This window comes from Erpetoichthys calabaricus, chromosome 10 (genome assembly GCF_900747795.2).
Source record: "Erpetoichthys calabaricus chromosome 10, fErpCal1.3, whole genome shotgun sequence".
NCBI classification, from domain to species: domain Eukaryota; kingdom Metazoa; phylum Chordata; class Cladistia; order Polypteriformes; family Polypteridae; genus Erpetoichthys; species Erpetoichthys calabaricus.
The window spans coordinates 46,595,233-46,617,564 of NC_041403.2; the positions used below are offsets into that span (position 1 = coordinate 46,595,233).

General features: G+C 38.2%; 1 protein-coding gene across 2 annotated transcripts in view; it reads left to right on the forward strand.

Moving 5' to 3' along the window:
• The window catches only part of snx7 (sorting nexin 7), a 118,324-nt gene that overhangs the window by 35,023 nt on the left and 60,969 nt on the right, over positions 1-22,332 (forward strand). For both annotated transcript variants that reach the window (XM_051933201.1, XM_028811123.2), the window contains one exon: positions 20,289-20,441. In XM_051933201.1, the coding sequence (XP_051789161.1) occupies positions 20,289-20,441 (153 nt within the window). The remainder of the gene's footprint in view (positions 1-20,288; positions 20,442-22,332) is intronic.

The following is a 22,332-nucleotide window of genomic DNA, read 5'->3' on the forward strand; positions in this document are numbered from 1 at the left end:
ATTTATTAAAAATAAAAAAACTGAGAAATCACATGTACATAAGTATTCACAGCCTTTGCTCAATACTTTGTCGATGCACCTTTGGCAGCAATTAAAGCCTTAAGTCTTGTTGAATATGATGCCACAAGCTTGGCACACCTATCCTTGGCCAGTTTCGCCCATTCCTCTTTGCTGCACCTCTCAAGCTCCATCAGGTTGGATGGGAAGCGTCAGTGCACAGCCATTTTAAGATCTCTCCAGAGATGTTCAATCGGATTCAAGTCTGGGCTCTGGCTGGGCCACTCAAGGACATTCACAGAGTTGTCCTGAAGCCACTCCTTTGATATCTTGGCTGTGTGCTTAGGGTCGTTGTCCTGCTGAAAGATGAACCGTCGCCCCAGTCTGAGGTCAAGAGCGCTCTGGAGCAGGTTTTCATCCAGGATGTCTCTGTATATTGCTGCAGTCATCTTTCCCTTTATCCTGACTAGTCTCCCAGTTCCTGCCGCTGAAAACATCCCCACAGCATGATGCTGCCACCACCATGCTTCACTGTAGGGATGATGCCAGGTTTCCTCAAACGTGACGCCTGGCATTCACACCAAAGAGTTCAATCTTTATCTCATCAGACCAGAGAATTTTCTTTCTCATGGTCTGAGAGTCCTTAGGTGCCTTTTGGCAAACTCCAGGCGGGCTGCCATGTGCCTTTTACTAAGGAGTGGCTTCCGTCTGGCCACTCTACCATATAGGCCTGATTGGTGGATTGCTGCAGAGATGGTTGTCCTTCTGGAAGGTTCTCCTCTCTCCATAGAGGACCTCTGGAGCTCTGACAGAGTGACCATCGGGTTCTTGGTCACTTCCCTGACTAAGGCCCTTCTCCCCTGATCGCTCAGTTTAGATGGCCGGCCAGCTCTAGGAAGAGTCCTGGTGGTTTCGAACTTCTTCCACTTACGGATGATGGAGGCCACTGTGCTCATTGGGACCTTCAAAGCAGCAGAAATTTTTCTGTAACCTTCCCCAGATATGTGCCTCAAGACAATCCTGTCTCGGAGGTCTACAGACAATTCCTTTGACTTCATGCTTGGTTTGTGCTCTGACATGAACCGTCAACTGTGGGACCTTATATAGACAGGTGTGTGCCTTTCCAAATCATGTCCAATCAACTGAATTTACCACAGGTGGACTCCAATGAAGCTGCAGAAACATCTCAAGGATGATCAGGGGAAACAGGATGCACCTGAGCTCAATTTCGAGCTTCACGGCAAAGCCTGTGAATACTTATGTACATGTGCTTTCTCAATTTTTTTATTTTTAATACATTTGCAAAAATCTCAAGTAAACTTTTTTCACGTTGTCATTATGGGGTGTTGTGTGTAGAATTCTGAGGAAAAAAATTAATTTAATCCATTTTGGAATAAGGCTGTAACATAACAAAATGTGGAAAAAGTGATGCGCTGTGAATACTTTCCGGATGCACTGATATATATATATATATATATATATATATATATATACACACAGATTCACACTGGAGACACATATAAAAATTAATAAACTTTTATTTTTCTTCAGCTGGAGGGCACGTCTTCCCCGTGTCCCCCAGCCATAACACAGTCCCCAAAGCACCAACACACCACACACTTTCTTCTCCTGCACCACCACCTCTCCTCCCAGACAATTTCGTCCTCCTCCACCAGACTCTGACCGCTGAGTGGTGGTTGCCGGCTCCTTTTATTGGGCACCCAGAAGTGCTCCAGGTGCTTGATTTCCAACATCTGGCTGCACTTCCAGGTGTGGCGAAACCAGTGCCCAGAAGGGTCCATCAGCTTCTGCTGCAGCACCCCCAGGCGGCGCCTGGCGAACCCAACAGGGCTGCACAACACTCCAACCCCCATGAAGCACTGCGGGAGTCCGAGGCACCACTGCAACCCAGGGAGGCTGCCATCTAGCGTGTTGAAATATTTAGCAGTGTTGGTCAAGTGATTAGCATGTTGGACTTTCGAACAAATTGTCGAAGGTTCAAGACCAATTTGACAAATTTAATTTAAAAAAATCATTTTGATTCATTGATATTGAAGTTTTGTCAAATTACTCAATATGACATTGAAGCAGCATTGATCAAGTGGTTAGCGTATTGGACATTTAATCACATGGTCGAAGGTTTGAGGTCAATATACACAAACAAACTAATTTTTTTTTAATGTTACCAAATTTTCATAATTTATATACAAATTTGGCAAAATACTCTTTTCAGTTATTTGGCAACATTGGCTAAATGGATAAAGTGTTGGGCTTTTCTAAAAGACTGAAGGTTTGATTCTCAAATTCACAAGTACACATTTCCAGTACTTCACACGTGTAAGATTTCATCATTGTTAGGATTTTCTGAAAGAGAAATGCGCATGAATGAATGTTACATTTCACTTTAAGATCATAGGTTCGATTCCACTGTGTTGCTAATGTCATTTCTGTCAAATCACTTTCCCTTCCAAGTCAAGGTTTTTATAATGTGCAGAGGACTGTGTAGCATTAGGGAGGGTAAAAAATATATTAAAAAAAAAAATTATTTTTAAGTGACCCGATTTTATTCAAAAATGTACTAAAAAGTAAAAAAATTTTTTTTTCTTGTATTAAGGTTGTGGTGGTCATATGTGACTAAAAATAAAATTTTGGGGCCCATAAAAGAGTTAAATTAATTCAATTAAAAGGCACAGATTCCTTAAATGATTTAAAAAAAATCATTTCCCCTCTTATAACCATTATTCTACATACTTTAGTTAACTTTTGTATATTGTGTCATTTTCTTTCCATAGATAAGCTGTTTAGAAATTTCACATTAACAAATCTTTGCATTTTAATTGAATTTAATTAAATTAATTCTTTTATAGGTGCCCCACGACTTTATTTTTAGTCACATATGACCAACAAAATCTTAGTACAAGAAAACAAAATTATTTTTTACTTTTTAGCACATTTTTGAAAAAAGTTGTGTCACTTAAAAATCTTATATATATATTTAAAACTGTAAAGTTGTGTGACATACGTGACTGCTGCCACCACCCTACACAATTTGTTGGTCTTTGCCCCTGGCTTGGTTATTAAGTTTGAATAGAAAGCACTCTTGCAGTTTCTCTCATATTAAATTTCACTGATTGGTGATGTAAACCAGTGTTGAATGCAGAGGATAACAAAGTAGCTTCTGTATTTGTTTTAAAATAAATTCTTGCAGTAGACTAAGTCTGCATTTAAAAATTACTTTTTAGATGTTTTTATTTTGAGAAGTACATAATCATTTTATTCACAATTTAACAAGTAATACTTTAAACAGTTATAGTATTTAGCAGCTTTTGTCATTAGGAAAAGTATCTGCAGTGTCAAATTCTAATTTTGGTAATTACTCGTTATTATTTATCCCTAAAAATATCAACTAATTGTACATTATGGTGAACGAATTGACACTAGTAAAAATAACTTTTATTTAATAAAAGCATGCAGAATTTCTTAAAAATGTTTTCTTAATTCTGTATTATGTTTTTAAAAAACACAAGCAGTACAGTAGCACTAGCGGCAAATATGCATTTGTTAATAACTGCAAGTTCAAAAACAAGCACCTTTGTCAAAATTGCAGCAAATGTACAAGAAGGTTAATATCACGGGCTCTGTAGGGCACTCACATATTTTTGTGTTTCTTTGTTGGACCTTAGAGGAATAAAGGTCGAGAAGGTTGTCTTGCTGGAAGTAATGTAGTAAACAAGGACCTTCGTGCAGCCTTTGTTGTCAGCCGTGTTGTTGAAAATAGGTGATGTAATAGCATCATTCTCGTTTTAAATGTTATGATGCCCAAAACTTAACATTTGGGATGTGGGAAGAAACTGTAGTATGCAGATAAAGCCACTCTAGATTCAAAAAGAAGATGCGGACTCCTATTGGGGGGGGGGGAGGGGGGGGGGTTGTTTGGGAATTGAAACCAGCTCAGTCAAGTTCTCAGATAAGTGCTGCATTTTGTTTTGCTATTTAACTTATTTTTGTTACATTGCCCATCATATAAAATATTGACATCCAAAATTAGGTTTACTTACAGACACAGGTGCATGGAGTTCATATATTTGTCAAATTGATAAACATTAAAACATTCACTCAATCATTAACAAAAACTTTCTGATGTCAGTTTTCTTGAAGATTTTCATGACAAAAATCCAGAAAATGCTTAAAGGTGCTGTGATGACAGTTGACACCACACAGTTTGTGGCAGATTATTTAGCTTCTTTGATTTACTCTTCTTTTTTATAATACTTTATCTGGTAGCACAAAGAAAGCATAACCTTCAGGGATTAAAATGTTGATTAGCAAAAAAAAAAAATTATTTTACTGCAAATAATGAATCAAGTAAGCTTTATTTTGTACTGTATGCACTTCTTGTTAGACATTTTCAGGATTCTTACTCTGTTAAATGCAGTAATATATACAAAAGCAGATTATCAACTCTGCTGACTTTTTTTGATAAGTTTTTGCTGTTAATGGTGTAACGTTTGAAATGTGGAATGATTAAGAGTGTTTTTAAATCTTTTCTGGTAGCTTCCATGCAGGTAATCATTTTTTTTCATAGGATGGTTTCAATTATGCACCCCAAAGTCTGTAAAGACACTAATAGTAAAAATTATTTTCAAAACATATACTGATGTGGCACTTGGTAATTCAGACTCACTTGAGTGAGTTGTGGATCGACTCCTCTCTAAAATGTGCTTATTCTTTTTTTCTTGCAGAATGATAGACATAAACCAAGCACTTTATGTAATGTGAAATTCAAAAATAATACTTTCATAAAGCACCACTGTTACTTAACCTGCATGTTCAAAGTTTTTTTTTTTTTTTTCAAAGGTGCAAGACAGCATGCAAAGGTCACAGTGTCTTAGATAAATCAATACCTAATAACTTTTATTCCATTCAACAGTTTACTGAATTGTGTCCCTGCCATAATTCCAATTAAAATTAATTATCCAAATCTATAAGCTTTCTTTCTGACTGTAAATGGTATTAAATGTTAGAAAACTCATGCTATATGAGAAATAACCACTAGGTGGTAGTTAAACACAGACATTCAGAGTTACTGGATTTAAATAAGAAGTAGAAGATTCAGTCGTGATGTCATAGCTACTCCTAATTAGAAAAAGAATATTCTAATGTGCCAAATAACACCTGAAAATATAACGTGCTTCACTTTATATGAGTCTGCATATGATGATTTTTTTTTTGCTCTAATTTTTGCTTTTGTAATCTTTTTCATGAGATTATTGTGCTTCTAGTACAGTATACAATTGTTAATAATTGAATTGTTAATTGGTAATTTAATGTGCTACATGCTGAATACACTGCATACACATTTATATGTATACATATTTGCAGTATATAGATCTCTAAAACATTCCCAAACCCATATAATCCAATTCATGACTGTGAGAGGTGAGACTCAGTCCTGGTAGCATCAAGTGCAAGCTAAGAACAAACCCTGGATGTCTGTCCTTGTGTGTAACATATGAAGGGGAGACATTGCCTAGGAGGGAAAGAGCATATTTGTTCCCTAGCATTAGAAACTCTGTGGTAGCACTAACTTGATTTTGTAGTTTTCAACATCCTCCATCTTGGTTTTGAAAGAAGAAACAAAAAAAAAGGTTCATCCTTCAAATGTTTCGATTACTCCTCATATATTCAGATACGTAGGTAGATAAAGTATATATACTGAATAACTTGCAGATGGTGTTATGAGAGGTTCGTGATGAAGTGCGGTTTTAATATTAATAATCATGACCTGGTGAGGGTATGTGCAAGCATGCTTCACTCTAGGGTTTGTTGGGGTGCTTGGCTGATCATGCACCTACGTGCAAATGCAAACGGTTCAGTCCAGTGCTTCATTCACACCTCGGAGGAGAAGGCATTTCACACCTGTGCCCAATAAGGCCATATGAAAGGAGCCTGCACAGCAGAGAATGGGGCTCATCAGAGAAAAATTAGACAGAAAGAAAAAGAGCGAAACAGAGAGCCGTGAGAGTAGTGTTGGGTGGTGAAGCTGGATAAGCCAGCTCTGAGTGAGTGAAAAGCAGCATGATCATCAGCATTGCTGAGGAGCAAAGGGTCAGCATTCTAGGGCGGATCATCCCCGCTGATTATTCTAAGAGGAACGGATGCAATCGCAGGGGAATCCTTCACATGGATCCAAGGTGTGCCAAGTGAGTGAGAAGGAAGTCAGGAGGACAAGTGACCCTGAGAGTTCTGGCTAGCAGAAATCAAGGCAGCAAAGGCTGCTGGAGTCTCCACCGGCTAAGCAAGTTATGGGTGAGTCAGGAAGATGGAGATAGAGTCGTATTGGGCTCATCTGGGATCCAAGAAAGAAAAATTAAGAGTCCGATGATTGTGTTTGGTTTTTGCTCTGATTTTAACTTGTGGACTGTCACTGTTTTTAATGGATTATTTATTTATTGATTGACACTTTGAATTACTGCACTGTTTACACTTTCATCTGTTGGATTTTTAATAAAAGCACTAACACTTATGCACCAACCTCTTGCTGAATGTGTGCATCATCATTTGCCCAGCTCATCTTGATCTATGACTATCAACAGTTATGGGTTGAAGTGGCCCCTGGTAGCAACAAGGGAATGTCAAGCTAACTTGGACCATCACAAATGGCACAAGGATTAGTAATGATGCCTCACGGTTCTGGGTTTGAATTCTTGCCCAGTCACTTCACTGCCTAAGTCGAGGTTGTATGTTCTCCCTTATTCCCGTGTGGATTTTCCCAAGGTTCTCTGGTTTCCTCCATTTCCTGGCATGTGGATGTGGTCACTTTCCAACTTGAAACTATCCTGGTATAATGTGTGAATGTGTTTGAACTGTCATTCTGTCCACTGATTGTTTCTTCCCATATGCCTAATGCGTCAGAGTGTGCTCAGAGTAAGAGGGCTAAGAGGAATACATGCCTGAAGAAGGGGCCTAAGTTGCCTCGAAAGCTCACATATTGTAATGTTTTTACTTAGCCAATAAAAGGTGTCATTTTGCTTGACTTCTCACTACATCCGTAATGGCTAACATGATACAAAACCTTGCAGTAGTGCTATTGACACTGAAGAGTAATAGACAGGATCTGTCATTTTTTGCTGCCCCCACTGGTAGACAGCCTTTATGCATTGGATAGCACTGCACCTCGGTTTTTGAAGGCTCGAGTTTTAAGTTTCCCTGGCTTAACACTTTTGTGGTGTCCAGATGTTAACAACATTAACCATTTGACTTGTGTTGAAGAAAAATAGGCAAACTCATGTTAAACAGAGTTGTTTAATTTGCTTGTCTTTGTCACTATTTACAGAGTAGAATAAATGAAAAAGAACTGATTTTTAGTTATGGTCTAAGGTTAGAAATACATTTTAATAATAGAGTTAATTATAGGTTACAAAGGCACCTTCATCTTTAGGTGGATACAGGATCCCCTGCAAGGAAAGCAGATTTATATTCAAGAAATCACCAAAGTGGCTTCAGAGACAAAGTTAGTAACTGTAAGTAAGACAGCTGTGCCCTAAATTCACTCTTTCGTGTGTTGTACAAATGATGTGCCCCCTCTGTAATCAGTGGTGAGTTGTTAAGATCAGACCTTTGCTAGAAGAGCAATTAAGATATGCAGAAAGCCAGTTCTTTTGTTCAGAAAAATCAATATGTCTGCTAAAGAAAGTAAGACTTAATGAATAGGCTAGAGGTGTGTGGTCTTGTAAACTGAGAGAGTGAGCTCACATAAAGGCCTCTCTATTATTAGTTTTCTCAATATGCTGTGTAAATTGCGATAATATGTACATTTAAAGAAGTGTTTCAATAGTTACGGTACTTTTTAAATGAGACAGCCCAGCCATAATGCTTACAGATATGTGGTTTGAAAGAACCCTCCTGATCTATTTATTAATGTTATTTAAATCAGGCCACCGCAGAGTCACAGTGGTTAGTCCTGTGGTCACACAACTCCAGACTCCTGACTTTGAATCTTGGCCCAGTCAGTTATTTTAGAAATTGTGTTCTTCCTTTGCATCTGTGGGGGTTTCTCAGACCAGTCCAGTCTTCTTTCCCCTGCGTTATAATAATAATAATAATTCTTTGCATTTATATAGCACTTTTCTCACGGGTGGGTGTGGATGTGATGTGCTGTGACTGTGTCCAGTTTAATTTTTTGTCGTTTTTTTTTTTTTTTTTTTTTTTAGCAAGTAGTAAACTCTTGTAAATATTTTATGTTGTTAACTCTGTATAATGTTGCAGAAAGGACAAGAGTTCTTAAACATTTTTATTGAATTTTCTGACTGAATTTTGTTGGAATACAAAGCATTTTTCATGTCTTTTGTGGGGAAAACAAGTAGATGCACATATCTATCCTAAACTTTCAAATGTTTATATAATTATAAAAAAAATCTTTTTGTCATCTTGGTGGCCAGTCACTCGCAACAGTTTAGGAGTGATTATGACATTTCGGTTAATATTTTGTTTTGTGTGATGAATTTTATTATTCCTTATGGTGGCCAGGAGGGTAGAACTGCTGCTTTAAAGGCGTTTGCATCCTTTGTTTGAAATCCCCACATGGTCATTTCTATGTTGAATTTTCACATTCTCTTCATGTCTGTGTCAGCGTTTCTTCACTCAGATTTTCCTCCCTTATCGACAGAGATATGAGTGATGGATTAATTGGTAACTCTAAATTGACCCCATGAAATTATATGTGAATGTGCGAGTAAGCCCTGTGGTGGGTTGGCAACCCATCCATAAATTGGATTAAGTGGGCTTGTGTTATGTTGTGTTTTTCCCCACTAAGTTCAAAGGTCTACATTTGAGGCGTTTAGCTCAGAGGTAACCGGATGTTGTCGGTTCACAAATATTTTGCACAGAAAGATGTCATGGACTGTTATTTCTTATGAAGCTTGGTTGCATTGACTTAAACAATGCCCATGCACAACTTTCGCCCCATCAAAGATATGTTTCTTGTGCCCAATATGCCTGAACTAGTTCTGGTTTCTCATACCCCCAACATTGGATTAAATGAGTTCTACACATGGATAGATTAATAAAAATGCATAAAGAACAAAGAAACATCTTTTTAAGTTGATTTTTTTTTTTTAAATTTAGGACAACAAAAATTACAATGCTACACATATAACCAAACACAAATCTGGAAGCCTTCAAAAAATGAATTATGTTACAGTAAAAATTTACACAGTATTTTAGGTAGTTATGTTGGAAAACAAGGCCAAACAAGGTTCTACATTATGGGCTGTTCTGTCACTCCTGCTGGTCTGGCCACATATTTTCATCTTTTTTATTGTGAAAATATGTACAAAGAATAGACCAGTAACATACATAATTTGCTATTCACTGTAAATATTTTATTAGTAAAGATTGGGAAAGTATTTTTTCCACTTTTGTTTAGAAGGATACAACAAGATTGCTGATTAGCACTGTAGGTGTCTTGAAATGGCAGGAATAGCATTAAGTGCAAAATGCAATTTTTTTTGGCCTAAAATCATAGCTTATTCCATTTGTAATTTTTAAAGAAATATTGTAAGTGTGTTTGTTCTTTACATATTCCATGTCTTAGTGATTGTTTATCACATATTAAGGTTTTATTGAATTATTAAAGGGCTGTAGGGATTTTGGCTCAATCGCTGGCCAGATCCTTCTTTTTGTAGAATCTGTACCTTCTACCCATGATTATGTGGATTTGGGGCTCAAAAATATACAAGATAAGTTTAAGTAGTGAGTTTACATTGGCGCCTTGTCCTGGGTTGGTGCTTGTAAATTCCTGGTGCTGTTGGAGTTGGCGCCAGCAGGCCAACACTTCTTAATGGGAGAAAGCAGGTAGCAAAAATTGATGAACGATTAATTTAAGGTACTTTGTATTCATTAAAATAAAATAAATTGTTGAAAACTACAGAATAGGATTTTGTGACAAGTCTGTTATTGTGTCTCATTTATACCACTACTTCCTAGTTACATTTAATAAATGTTAAAGAATTATCTTCTCTACCTTAACAATTACTAGGCTTCTCTGGATTTCAAATTCTTTGTGTCAGTCCCCTGAAACTTTAGTACACGAGTGCCTGAATATTTGATATTGCCGATCCATAGGTGTGTAATTCTCAATCTTTCTGTGTTTATGCATCTACCATTTTAGCCTCCTTTACTTAAGTTAGATTATTCTTTGTCGTAACCTTTGTAGCTTACCACGTGTTTTTGCAGTATTTAATATATCTTTAGTTTATTATGTCTTTATATCCTGATTCAATTGGACTGTTTCTTTATGATCATTAAAAGTCTGGTTTAAGTAACTTATATTATTTAAAGTTTATTTTTATCATAACCTAATTTTCACACACGCTACTGTTAGCATTTATATACTAGACCCCAAATGCAAGTATGTTGGGGTTTTGGGGTCTGGTAGGTTTTTTGTAAGCTGTGTATGAATTAATATGCTATGGCACCCTTTAGCTTCCCTTTACACTGAGGATAACTGATACAAAGATATGGTTTGTGAATAAAGTATCTAATCTCATTACTCTATATTTCTATGAACAAAAGGCAAGTGGCAATTCTCGGTAGGGTGCCAGTCAATTGCAGGCTTTTCTCACTTCTTCTTCTTCTTCTTCTTCTTCTTTCGGCTGCTCCCGTTAGGGGTTGCCACAGCAGATCAGCTTCTTCCATATCTTTCTGTCCTCTGCATCTTGCTCTGTTACATCCATCACCTGCATGTCCTCTCTCACCACATCCATAAATCTTCTCTTAGGCCTTCCTCTTTTTCTCTTGCCTGGTAGCTCTATTCTTAGCATCCTTCTCCCAATATACTCATTTCTAATCCTGTCCATCCTCGTCACACCCAGTGCAAATCTTAGCATCTTTAACTCTGCTACCTCCAGCTCTGTCTCCTGTTTTCTGGTCAGTGCCACCGTCTCCAACCCATATAACATATCTGGTCTCACTACCGTCCTGTAGACCTTCCCTTTCACTCTTGTTGATACCCGTCTGTCACAAATTACACCTGACACTCTTCTCCACCCATTCCACCCTGCCTGTACTCTCTTTTCACCTCTCTACCACAATCCCCATTACTCTATACTGTTGATCCCAAATATTTAAACTCATCCACCTAAGCCAACTCTACTCCCTGCATCCTCGCCACTCCACTGACCTCCCTCTCATTTACACACATGTATTTTGTCTTGTTCTTACTGACCTTCGTTCCTCTCCTCTCTAGAGCATATCTCCACCTCTCCAGTGTCTCCTCAACCTGCTCCCTACTATCGCTACAGATCATAATGTCATCAGCAAAACGTCATAGTCCACGGGGACTCCTGTCTAATCTCGTCTGTAAACGTGTCCATCACCATTTCAAATAAGAAAGGGCTTAGAGCCAATCCCTGATGTAATCCCACCTCCAACTTGAATGCATCCGTCACTCCTACCGCAGACCTTACCACTGTCACACTTCCATCGTACATATCCTGTACAACTCTTACGTACTTCTCTGCCACTCCCGACTTCCTCATACAATACCATAGCTCCTCTCGAGGCACCCTGTCATATGCTTTCTCCAGGTCCACAAAGATGCAATGCAACTCTTTCTGGCCTTCTCTAAACTTCTCCATCAACATCCTCAGATACATCCTCAGATCAACATCCTCACTAATCATCACCTCACTTCTTAACCTAGCTTCCACTACTCTTTCCCATAACTTCATCAGTTTTTTCCCCTGTAGTTACTGCAGTCCTGCACATCCCCTTTATTCTTAAATATCGGCACCAGTACACTTCTTCTCCACTCCTCAGGCATCCTCTCACTTTCCAAGATTCCATTAAACAATCTGGTTAAAAACTCCACTGCCATCTCTCCTAAACACCTCCATGCTTCCACAGGTATGTAATCTGGCCATAAAATTAAGGTTTGACTGTTCACATTAAAAATAGGTCAATATTTTCATAAATTCTGACATATGTTAAATGTTGTGAGTGCTTCTTATTCTTTTGTACAATATGTGCTTTTTATATTTTTCATATTTTTACTTTTTTGTTTACAAAAACAATTATATTTTTAGTGAATAGAAAATAGAAAGTGTGATTAAAGAGAAAGTGCTCTTCCGCCCCACAAAAAATGTAGATGAAATCACTTGTGATTTCTCAATCACCTGTTCATTTAGCACAGTGATTCCCAGCCTTTTCTATCCCCCGCACCCCTAGAAAATATTTGGTTTATGTTCACACTTTACAAAAGTAATATCTCATTTGAAGATTAACTCAAATATCCATATTATTGAACTACGTATAGTACTGCAGTTGAACAAATTGAACTGAAAAAAGGCTTTTAACTCTGTGCATAAAGTTTAAATATAAATTGAGCAATTTACGTTTTTAAATCTCAATAATTTTGTTAAAGTGCCCCTATTGATGCTTAGACATTCAATTGATGATCCAGGGGGGTTGGGGTATTCCGCCAAGCATCTAACGCCACACACGTTCAGTGATTGAGGGGCTTGGGGGATTGGAGAATACTATAAAACAATAAGTCGACAAGCTTTGTCTCTCGATTATACCTGCACTGCAGTTCAAAATCAGATATGCTGCACAGTGAAAATTGCTGCTCTACTAGCAGGACCACCAGCAGGTGACATGGGTTGAGTGTAAGCATCAGGTTTCCAATTCAGTCCTTCCTGTCCCCCATTGGCAGAAATGTCAATCAAACCTTGAAATCACTGATGTTTCACAATCAAGGCTCATACAGAAATCACTGCTAGACCTGGCCCTTGTCTTCAGATCATTGCAAGGTCCAACTTTGATTCTTTTAAAAGTTGTCCGCCTTTATGAACGCTCTGCCTGCAACAAAGAACTCGCAAGAACTCTCCTTTCTCCAACTCATTCACAGCTGACAATTTTGCATGCTATGCTTGGTTCCTTCCATATTATAGAACAGGAGCACTGACTAAAAAATGATCTACATATAACAAAAGCATTGCAAGACACTGATTGCACCACAATAAAGCCGGAAAATACACCTCACTCAATTTTGGCGAATCGCAATGCAGCCTTCTTCTTTGTTGTATCCCCTGAAATGCCATCTTGTACTCGCTGGAAGTACGGGCACCCCAGGATGGGAACCCCTGATTTAGTGGATAAGACTATTTACAGCAACTTGGAAAAATTCTGTAAAAATGGGTTTAAGTGTCATCCGGAAACTACTATATTAATAATTAATACAGAGCAAAATTTTAAAGTAAACTACAAGAAGTGTAGGTGGTAGATCACTTGTGCTGCACGTGCCTTGGTACTTTGTAGCAGTTCAGTGCTACAGGTGGGAGCAGTCAGTTGAGGAATAACATATATGGGACTAAATGAATTGATATCAGTAAATGAAAAAAAATGCAAACCAGAATGGCACCTGTAAACCACACAACACCAAGACCTGTACCATATCACCAGGAACAGGGAGCCCTACTGCATTGCAGATATCTGATAATAAAGAACTTAACCAGGAAAGCAGTAAAATGTCAGTCCAGGATGAACCCACTAGCTACTTTGTTAATTTGTATTTTCAGATAATGCCAGTTAAATCAAATTATAGAATGACGGCAGCCAATTCCTCAATGTGATTGATTCAGAAGTCTTCCAAAGGGAAGTAGTGAGCAACTTAGCAGCTTCTGCGAGGCCTGAGAGATCTAGGAAAGAAAGAAATTGAGGTAAAGGAAGAATTGTAACTGACAGTAACAAATAAAATGAGTAAGAAATGAAACATCTTAAAGTCAAAACAGGTGTGCAAAATCAGTACATATGCATAAACATGGTGGCAACAGGGGCAGGGGGACATTAGGGGATGTTTACAAGAAATATGATAATGTCTATGCACATATATTAAAAGAAGTAAACTGAGGACAAAGAGTCTTTGATGAATCTCCCAAATTTTTGAAGATGGTGTCTCAGGACATGCATTACGATAAGGTTGGATCCTTGGCCAGTTGATCAGTGATGGAAAGACATTTATAAGAATACTTAGAAATTGACACAATCATTCTACAACGCAAGATGTGAAAAAAGAAGCTTACACAAGTGAAAAGATGGATGGCTAGTAAAAGGCAATGTGAGAGAGATTCCATAGACAGAAAGTTCTGAATACAGATAAAAAAGAAGAAATCAAGATGGAATACCAAAGTGAGACTTTGATTGATTAAAAAGCTTATTGTCCTTAAGAATTTCCATAGCTTGTGGGTAGTTAAAATAATAAAATAAAATTAATGTTAAAATATTTTGTACTGTAGATGGTTGACACAATGGTGCAGAATGGTAGCTTGTGAATCACGTCTGCTGAGTTTGATTTCCACGCCCATTCATTGTCCGTGTGGAGTATATACATTCTGCCTTTGTCCACATTAGTTTCTCTCCCGATTGCCTGATTTTTCTTCCACTTTTCAAACACTCGCATCCATGGTTAACACCTGCTTCTGATTTACCACTGGGAGTTTGAGTGTGTGCTTTAGTGGACCCTGGGGTAGACTGTCATTCCGTTCAGGGTTATTTCCTGCATTCTATCTGGTTCCACCATGATGGACACCAGTGATCCCACTCTAAACTAAAATATGTTAGTTTATATACTCTTATCTGTATTTCTGTACATGCTCACTGCCATATTTGAAGACTGCAGGTTAGATATTGCCATATTTCATCAATTTAATTCCATCCATTTTAATTGTTGTAACTTATCTCCCATATTTTTTAACATGACCTTTAATATGCCTTGTAGCAGCTTGTATAATGCTTTGTTGGTTCAACAGAACAACAAATAAGCATGATTTGGTTTTATTTTTCCATTTTCTAGTCTCAAAACACTGTGAAAATAATGAAATATTGTTTGTCACAGGTTCGCACATTCGTCCTGAGCTAACACAGAATTGTAAGTTGACTGACACAGACGAAGAAACAACATGCAAGCTCCACAGAGACAGTGTCATGGATGCAGGATTTGAACCCATGATTCAGTATCCATGGGGCACTGCAAACTGTTGGGTCACCATGCCAAAAGTTTGGCAGTTTTCTAAATTACAAGATTAACATATAAAGTAGAAAGATGGCTAATACCTGTGCACTGTCTTTGTGTTTCTAGCAAATTCTAGAAGATTTCAGGAATTGCAGCAAAGCTGGCTTTCAATTCTTTACTCTTATTGACTATTTTGCCTTTTTTCCCCTCTTGCATTAAATAAGCTCCTTAAATAATAAACCAGTGTTTATAGGCGACTTTGTACTGGACCAGCAAATCCATTTTATATATTAAAGCTGACCTGATACAAACCAGGTTATTACATGGCTTTCTATCTCTCTTCTCCAATGGACTTTAGTTAAATTGAAAAGTCTCATGCTAGCATGCATGGTGTGTGGGTTTGACTGCTAATTCTAGATCCACTTTACACCTTCACAAGATTTCTTTGCCAAATGTAAGTCTTCATTTTTGGCTTTTAATCTGTCGGTCGCAGCGCCTGTTTCATATATGCTTATCTATCACCCTCAGAAGCACATGCCTTTATTTTTATCTTCTCTATTTCTCTTACCCATGGATACTTTAGAAAGAATTGTGTTGTTCAGTGGTTTTAACTTGCATACTGACGGTGAGCGGTTCTGGTTTATAAAATATAATAAACAGTTGCATGTTTGTCCAAAATATGAATTCTGCAACACATCTTTTCGGTTTCATACTTGCATTTGTAATTTCTTCAATCTCATGATTATACATCTAGCAATTTCAGGTTGCAGCACTTTTTTTTTTTTTCTTCAAAAGTTGGTAGGAATCTACAAATTCATGAGACACATGGCCTACTGCTTTTAGAATTGTGAAGTGAATTGAGTTGAATTGATTAGTTTTTGAAGTGACATATTTAGTTCAATGAGATCACCTTTCTGGGGTTTCAATTGATTATAGTATGATTGGAAGGTCTTACTTGTGGTGAGTCACTATGCATTGAGAACAAAAGAACACTCCAGGCAACTTCATGATGAAAAGCGCAAGTCAGGGTATGGAGACAAGAAGATATCCATGTCACTGACTATCTCTGGAAGTCCAGTAAATTCAATCATTAAGAATAGAATGCTATGGCACAATTGCAAATATGCATAGAGCGGACCATCCTTAAGAACTGAGTGATCATACAAGTTGAAGACTAGTGAGGGAGGTCACCAAGAGACCTCTGAGAACTCCGAAGGAGTGACAAGATACAGTGGATGATATTGGAGAGAATGTGAAGACAGCAACTGTTATCATGTACTTCACCATTCGCAACTTTATGGGAGAGCGACTAAGAACAAAAACGCTATTAAAAAAAAAAAAAAAAAAATGCGCGTAACATTTCAGCCGGAGTTTTCCAGAAGGCACATGGCAGACTGTGAAGTCAGCCGGACAAATGTTCTATGGTCTGATGAGACTAAAAATAACCTTTTTTGGGCATTAGGCCAAAACAAATGTTTGGTAATTTTCAAAAATGTATCATCCCCACCACAGACTGTGGTGGTGGTGGTGGTGGTGACAGCATCATGCTGTATGGATGCTTCTCTACAGCAGGTCCTGGGAAACTTGTAATGGTAGAGTGTAAAATTAATGCTTAAAAATAGAGAGAAAACCTGATGCAGCCCTCAAAAAATCTACATCATGGGAGAAGATTTGTTTTCCAACAAGACACCGACCATAAGCCTAAAGCCAAAAATACACAGGAATAACCTAATAACAACAAAGTTAATGTCAAGGGGGGGCAGAGTCAGAATTCAGATTTCAATTCCACTAAGAAATTGTGCCTGGACTTGAAAAAGGCTGCTCACTCGCAATCCCTATGCAACCTGACAGAGATGAGCAGTTTTGCAAAGAAAAAAGGTGGAGAAATTGCAGTGTCCCGATGTGCATAGTTGACAGAGAGAGACCTGAGCACACAGACTCAAAGCTGTCATGGTTACCAAAGATGCATGTACTAAGTGATGTTTCTTGGACTGCCTTCCTCCATCTCCAAAACATTTCTAGACTTTGTTCTGTTGTTACGCAACACCATACTGAAGTATTGCTTAATGCCCTAGTCATCTCACATATAGATTACAGAAATGCTATTCTATCTGGCATCCCACAAAATCTTATCCATCACTTACAGCTTATTCAAAATTCTGCTGCTAGCATAATAACCTGTTCTAAATCCATTGGACATATTACACCTATTCTCTGTCAACTTAACTGGCTCCCTGTTTACTACTGAATACAATGCAAAATACTGCTCTTAACATTTAAAGCTCTCCACAATCTTGCTCCTCCCTATGTTACTGATCTCCTACAGACTTACATTCCCTCTCGCTCTACTTTCTGTACCACACATCAAACTCTGTGTTATGGGAGCTTGAGCGTCTCTCATAGTGCTCCTCAACTCTGGAATTCTCTTCCCTCTCATATCCTTCAACTCGACTCAGTAACACATTTTAAAACTACCCTCAAAACTTATCTTTTCCAACTGGCATACCAACTATGAATTTAACACTGTTACTGCCTGTTATCTTTGTATGTTTGCTACTACCACTGTACCTTATTGCTTTTTGATTTTATCGTTCCCTTTGTTTTTATTTTATTAATGTTGTTTAATTTCATTGTAAGGTGACCTTGAGTGTTAAGGAAGGTGCCTATTAAATGTAGTATTTTTATTATTATTATTATTATTATTAAGTACAGACTTGAAGGAGGTGAAACGTTATGTAATCAGTTATTTTGTGTTTTATATTTGTAATTGATTTATAATACTCTGCAGATATCTTTTTTCACTTTGACATTAAAGTCTTTTTCTGTTTGTCAGTGTCAAAAAGGCCAGATTTAAAACCACTGTGAGTTAATGCTGTAAATCAATAAAATGTGAAACCTTCCAAGGGGTAAATGCATTTTATAGGCAGGTGATCAGTGCCAGGTTTGCTCCAAACATGATGCTAATCTTCGTTTCATCAGACCAGAGAATCTTCTTTCTCATAGTCCGAGAGTCCTTCAGGTGCCTTTTTGCAAACTCCCAAGTGAGCGTTCATTTGCTTTTACAGAGAAGAGGCTTCAGTCTGGCTACTCTGTCATAAAGCCCAGATCGGCTGGTGCTACAGTGATGGTTGGCCTTCTGGAAGTTTCTGCCATCTTCACACGGGTTCTCTGAAGTTCAGCCAGAGTGACCATCGGGTTCTTGGTCACTTCTGTTACCATGGTGCTTCTCCCCTGCTTGCTTAGTTTGGCTGGGCAGCCAGCTCTAGGAAGAATCCTGATTGTTCTAAACTTCTTCCATTTAACAGTTCTGAAGGCAGATGTGCTCTTGGGAATCTTCTGTGCTGTAGGTATTTTCTGTACCTTTCCCCAGATCTTTGCCTCACCACAATCCTGTCTCTAAGCTTTGCTGGTCATTCCTTCTCTTTCATTTTTGCTCTGACGCACATACAGTAATCTCTCGTTATATCGCGCTTCGCCTTTCGCGGTTTCACTCTATCGCGGATTTTATATGTAAGCATGTTTAAATATATATCACTGATTTTTTGCTGGTTCGCGGATTTCTGCGGACAATGGGTCTTTTAATTTCTGGTACATGCTTCCTCAGTTGGTTTGCCCAGTTGATTTCATACAAGGGATGCTATTGGCAGATGGCTGAGAAGCTACCCAACTTACTTTTCTCTCTCTCTCTCTCTTGAGCTGACATTCTCTGATCCTGACTAGGGGGATTGAGCAGGGGGGCTGTTCGCACACCTAGACGATATGGACGCTCGTCTAAAAATGCTGAAAGATTATCTTCACGTTGCTCCCTTCTGTGCAGCTGCTTCGTGAAGCGACATGCTGCAGGGTGCTTCGCATACTTAAAAGCACGAAGGGCACGTATTGATTTTTGCTTGTTTGTTTTTCTCTGTCTCTCTCTCTCTCTTTGTCTGCTCCTGACGGAGGGGGTGTGAGCTGCCGCCTTCAACAGCTTTGTGCCACGGTGCTTCGCATACTTAAAAGCCAAACAGCCCTATTGATTTGTTTGCTTTTCTCTCTGTCTCTAACATTATCTGCTCCTGACGCGCACTCCTTTGAAGAGGAAGATATGTTTGCATTCTTTTAATTGTGAGACGGAACTGTCATCTCTGTCTTGTCATGGAGCACAGTTTAAACTTTTGAAAAAGAGACAAATGTTTGTTTGCAGTGTTTGAATAAAGTTCCTGTCTCTCTACAACTTCCTATGTTTCTGTGCAAATCTGTGACCCAAGCATGACAATATAAAAATAACCATATAAACATATGGTTTCTACTTCGCGGATTTTCACCTTTCGCGAGGGGTTCTGGAACGCAACCCCCGCGATGGAGGAGGGATTACTGTATTGTCGACTTTGGTACCTTCTATAGACAAGTGTGTGCCTTTCATAATCCTATGCAATTGATTGAATTGACCACAGGTGGACACCAAAGAAACTGTAGAAACATCTCAGTGATGATGAATAGACTGGGAGCCGCATTTCAAATGCCATAGCAAAGGGTCTGAATCCTTGTGTCAAGGAGATATTTCAGTTTTTTATTTTAATACTTTTGCAAAATATTCTAAAATTCAGCTTTTGCATTGTCATTCTCTGATAATAACTGTTAATTGATATGGAGAAAAATGAATTGAAATGCATTTAGCACAAGGCTGCAATATAACATAATCTTAAAAAAGTGAAGGGGCCTGAGTCCTTTCTGAATCCAATCAAAGACAACCAAGATGATATCACCACCACTTTAATAAAAGATAGAGCTAAACTCTGCTGGTTAGCTCTAAACCACTCCCATTACTTGAACAATGTTGTTATTATTTCACATGTGCATTACCTAACACAATGAGCTTGATGACCTTAATGGCCTTGTCTGGTTTGTCAAATATCTTTATGTTCTAATGATATTTTCTTTATTTACGTATTTACATATCAGCTTATGCATTCTCTGTAGAGACAACATTATGGTAAGATGTTCAACTCTGGTATTGAAATTTCTTGGGTTACTGTACCAGTTAAAACTGTTATATGTTGTTGACCAATACACATCGATGCACTGGATTATCATTATTATGTACCATAGGAGTGACTTTTTTTTTTTACTTTGTCCATACTCCATAGCATATAGCGCCAGTCATACAAAACTTTCTGAAATATGAGCAACAGGCACTGTGTAGGCTATGCCTTGATTTGGTTTTGGGAATGGGTATGTTCAGAATAATTGCTGTCACTATGTATTTTTATCTGTTGTTAATGGTAGCTTTTTTTTGCAGCTCAAGGATGAGATCGAACAGTTAGAAGATAAAATGGAATATGCCAACAAAATGTTGAAAGTAGACTGGGAAAGATGGAGGAAAAATATGCAGAGTGACCTGAAGCTGGCTTTTTTTGATATAGCTGAGAAGAATGTGGCATATTATGAAAAGGTGAGGCTTCAGTCAATTGTAACACTAAACATGGAACTATTTGGGGGTTGATGATGATCAAAAAGGGTCTGAAATCAGCTAACATGTCAACTTTTATATGCAAGAAAATTATCTGCAGCTTTCTTGCATTTGATCCTGAAGTGCAGGTGATTTTTTAAGATTGTACTCATTATGAACACTTGACTATCCTTTACTATAAGTGAAATACTTACTGAAAATGGTAAACCAATGACCCACTAAGTCGGCCTGGGCAGGCACACTTAACTGCACTAATGCCTAGATAGCATGCTGTTTATGGTGACACCATCATTTGTAGTGTGGATGCTTGTTTTGCAAAGTGTGATGCAGAAAGGCAATTCTTATTCTATTATAAGATCATGGGGTTCCACTGGTAGCATTGTGCACAAGACAGTAGCCATCACACACGGCCACTTAAGAGTTGCCAGTTGTATGCAGCAGGGTATGATAAGCCAAGAACTGATGTAATTTAAAAGTAAAAATTGTCATAGCTACAGTATTTGTAAGTTATCACTAGAAATATAAATAGTTAGGGTGGTAAAGGTACTTGCCCATTCTTTTAGTGTTCCATTGAGGGACATCACAGTGGCAAAGCAAAATCACACTGACATTTGGTTACTCCTCATGAGTACTCCTCACTTTTTGACTTGGATGCCTACAAGTTAGAAGGGGCTTCTCCAAGTTTGAAACAGTCATTAGCTGCTATGGGAAAAGAAAAACACCAAGCACTGAGTTTACAACGTTTGCCAGCATAACCATGAGTAGAGTAATTCAGGTTGATAGGCAGGAATAAAGTAAAAGTTCATAAAGTAACTCACATCTGAGGTGAACAAGCAACTAGTGTGGTATGGTTGCAAACATGCTAACACGTGGAGGAAATGATGAATGATATGGTAAAACTGCAACTGAGCAGAGGTTGATGCATGGTGTACATCTCAACATCGTGTTTTTAATTGGAGAATCCCAGAAGACTTGAATAGTCATTAGTTGACCCTAAAGGCTAGCTGCGTAAAATAAGACTGTCAGGGTTGTCTTTTGACAATTCTTCGGCCTAGTAAACACATCTGCGCTGCTGATGACTTAGTGTAGCAGTAAGATTAGGTGCTTGATTCTGTATATATTTGCAGTGACAGATTTAATTCTGTTTGTGCATATTTTTGGGGGAGAAACTATGGAGTTGTGGCTGCTAATTTTTCATAATTTGTGCTTGATTTTTCACTTTTTATTTTTGGTAATTTTCTTTCTGTCCTTTGTGAACTTAATAAGAAGAAGGTGAAAGAAGAATCTTTTGTCTCTTTTTTCTTTTGATTTGGAGCCACTGTAATTATTGTATAAAGCACTTGTACTTATTTTCCTGTTGGCACCCTGCCCAGGATTGTTTCTTGCCTTGTGCCCTGTGTTGGCTGGGATTGGCTCCAGCAGACCCCCGTGACCCTGTGTTCGGATTCAGCGGGTTGGAAAATGGATGGATGGATGTTACTGTTCTTGCAGTGAACTGTGTATAGATTTACAAGGCACTGTGTTGTAAATAGTTTTGGCACAACTGGAATAAACCAGAAGTTCTGTTTTTGAGCAGTTATTTTTGTCTGTGTCTCCCATTCTCTGTTTGCTTGGTTACGGCTCCATGTGCCCTGTGTCTAAAACTATGCCGAGGTGCTATTACATGGGGCACTACACAGGGAGTGTGTGATCTCAGGCAATATGGTCTTTAGGAATTGCAGTCACACAAAAACCCAGTGTGTTTGTCTCATGTGACCAGAGAGGAGATGTTAAAACAATGCAATTTAGCATTAAAGAAAAGATTTTCAATATGTTTTCAATGTATCTCGGCCACCTTTATACAAATAGCTGGAGGAAGCTAGTCGGACAATAT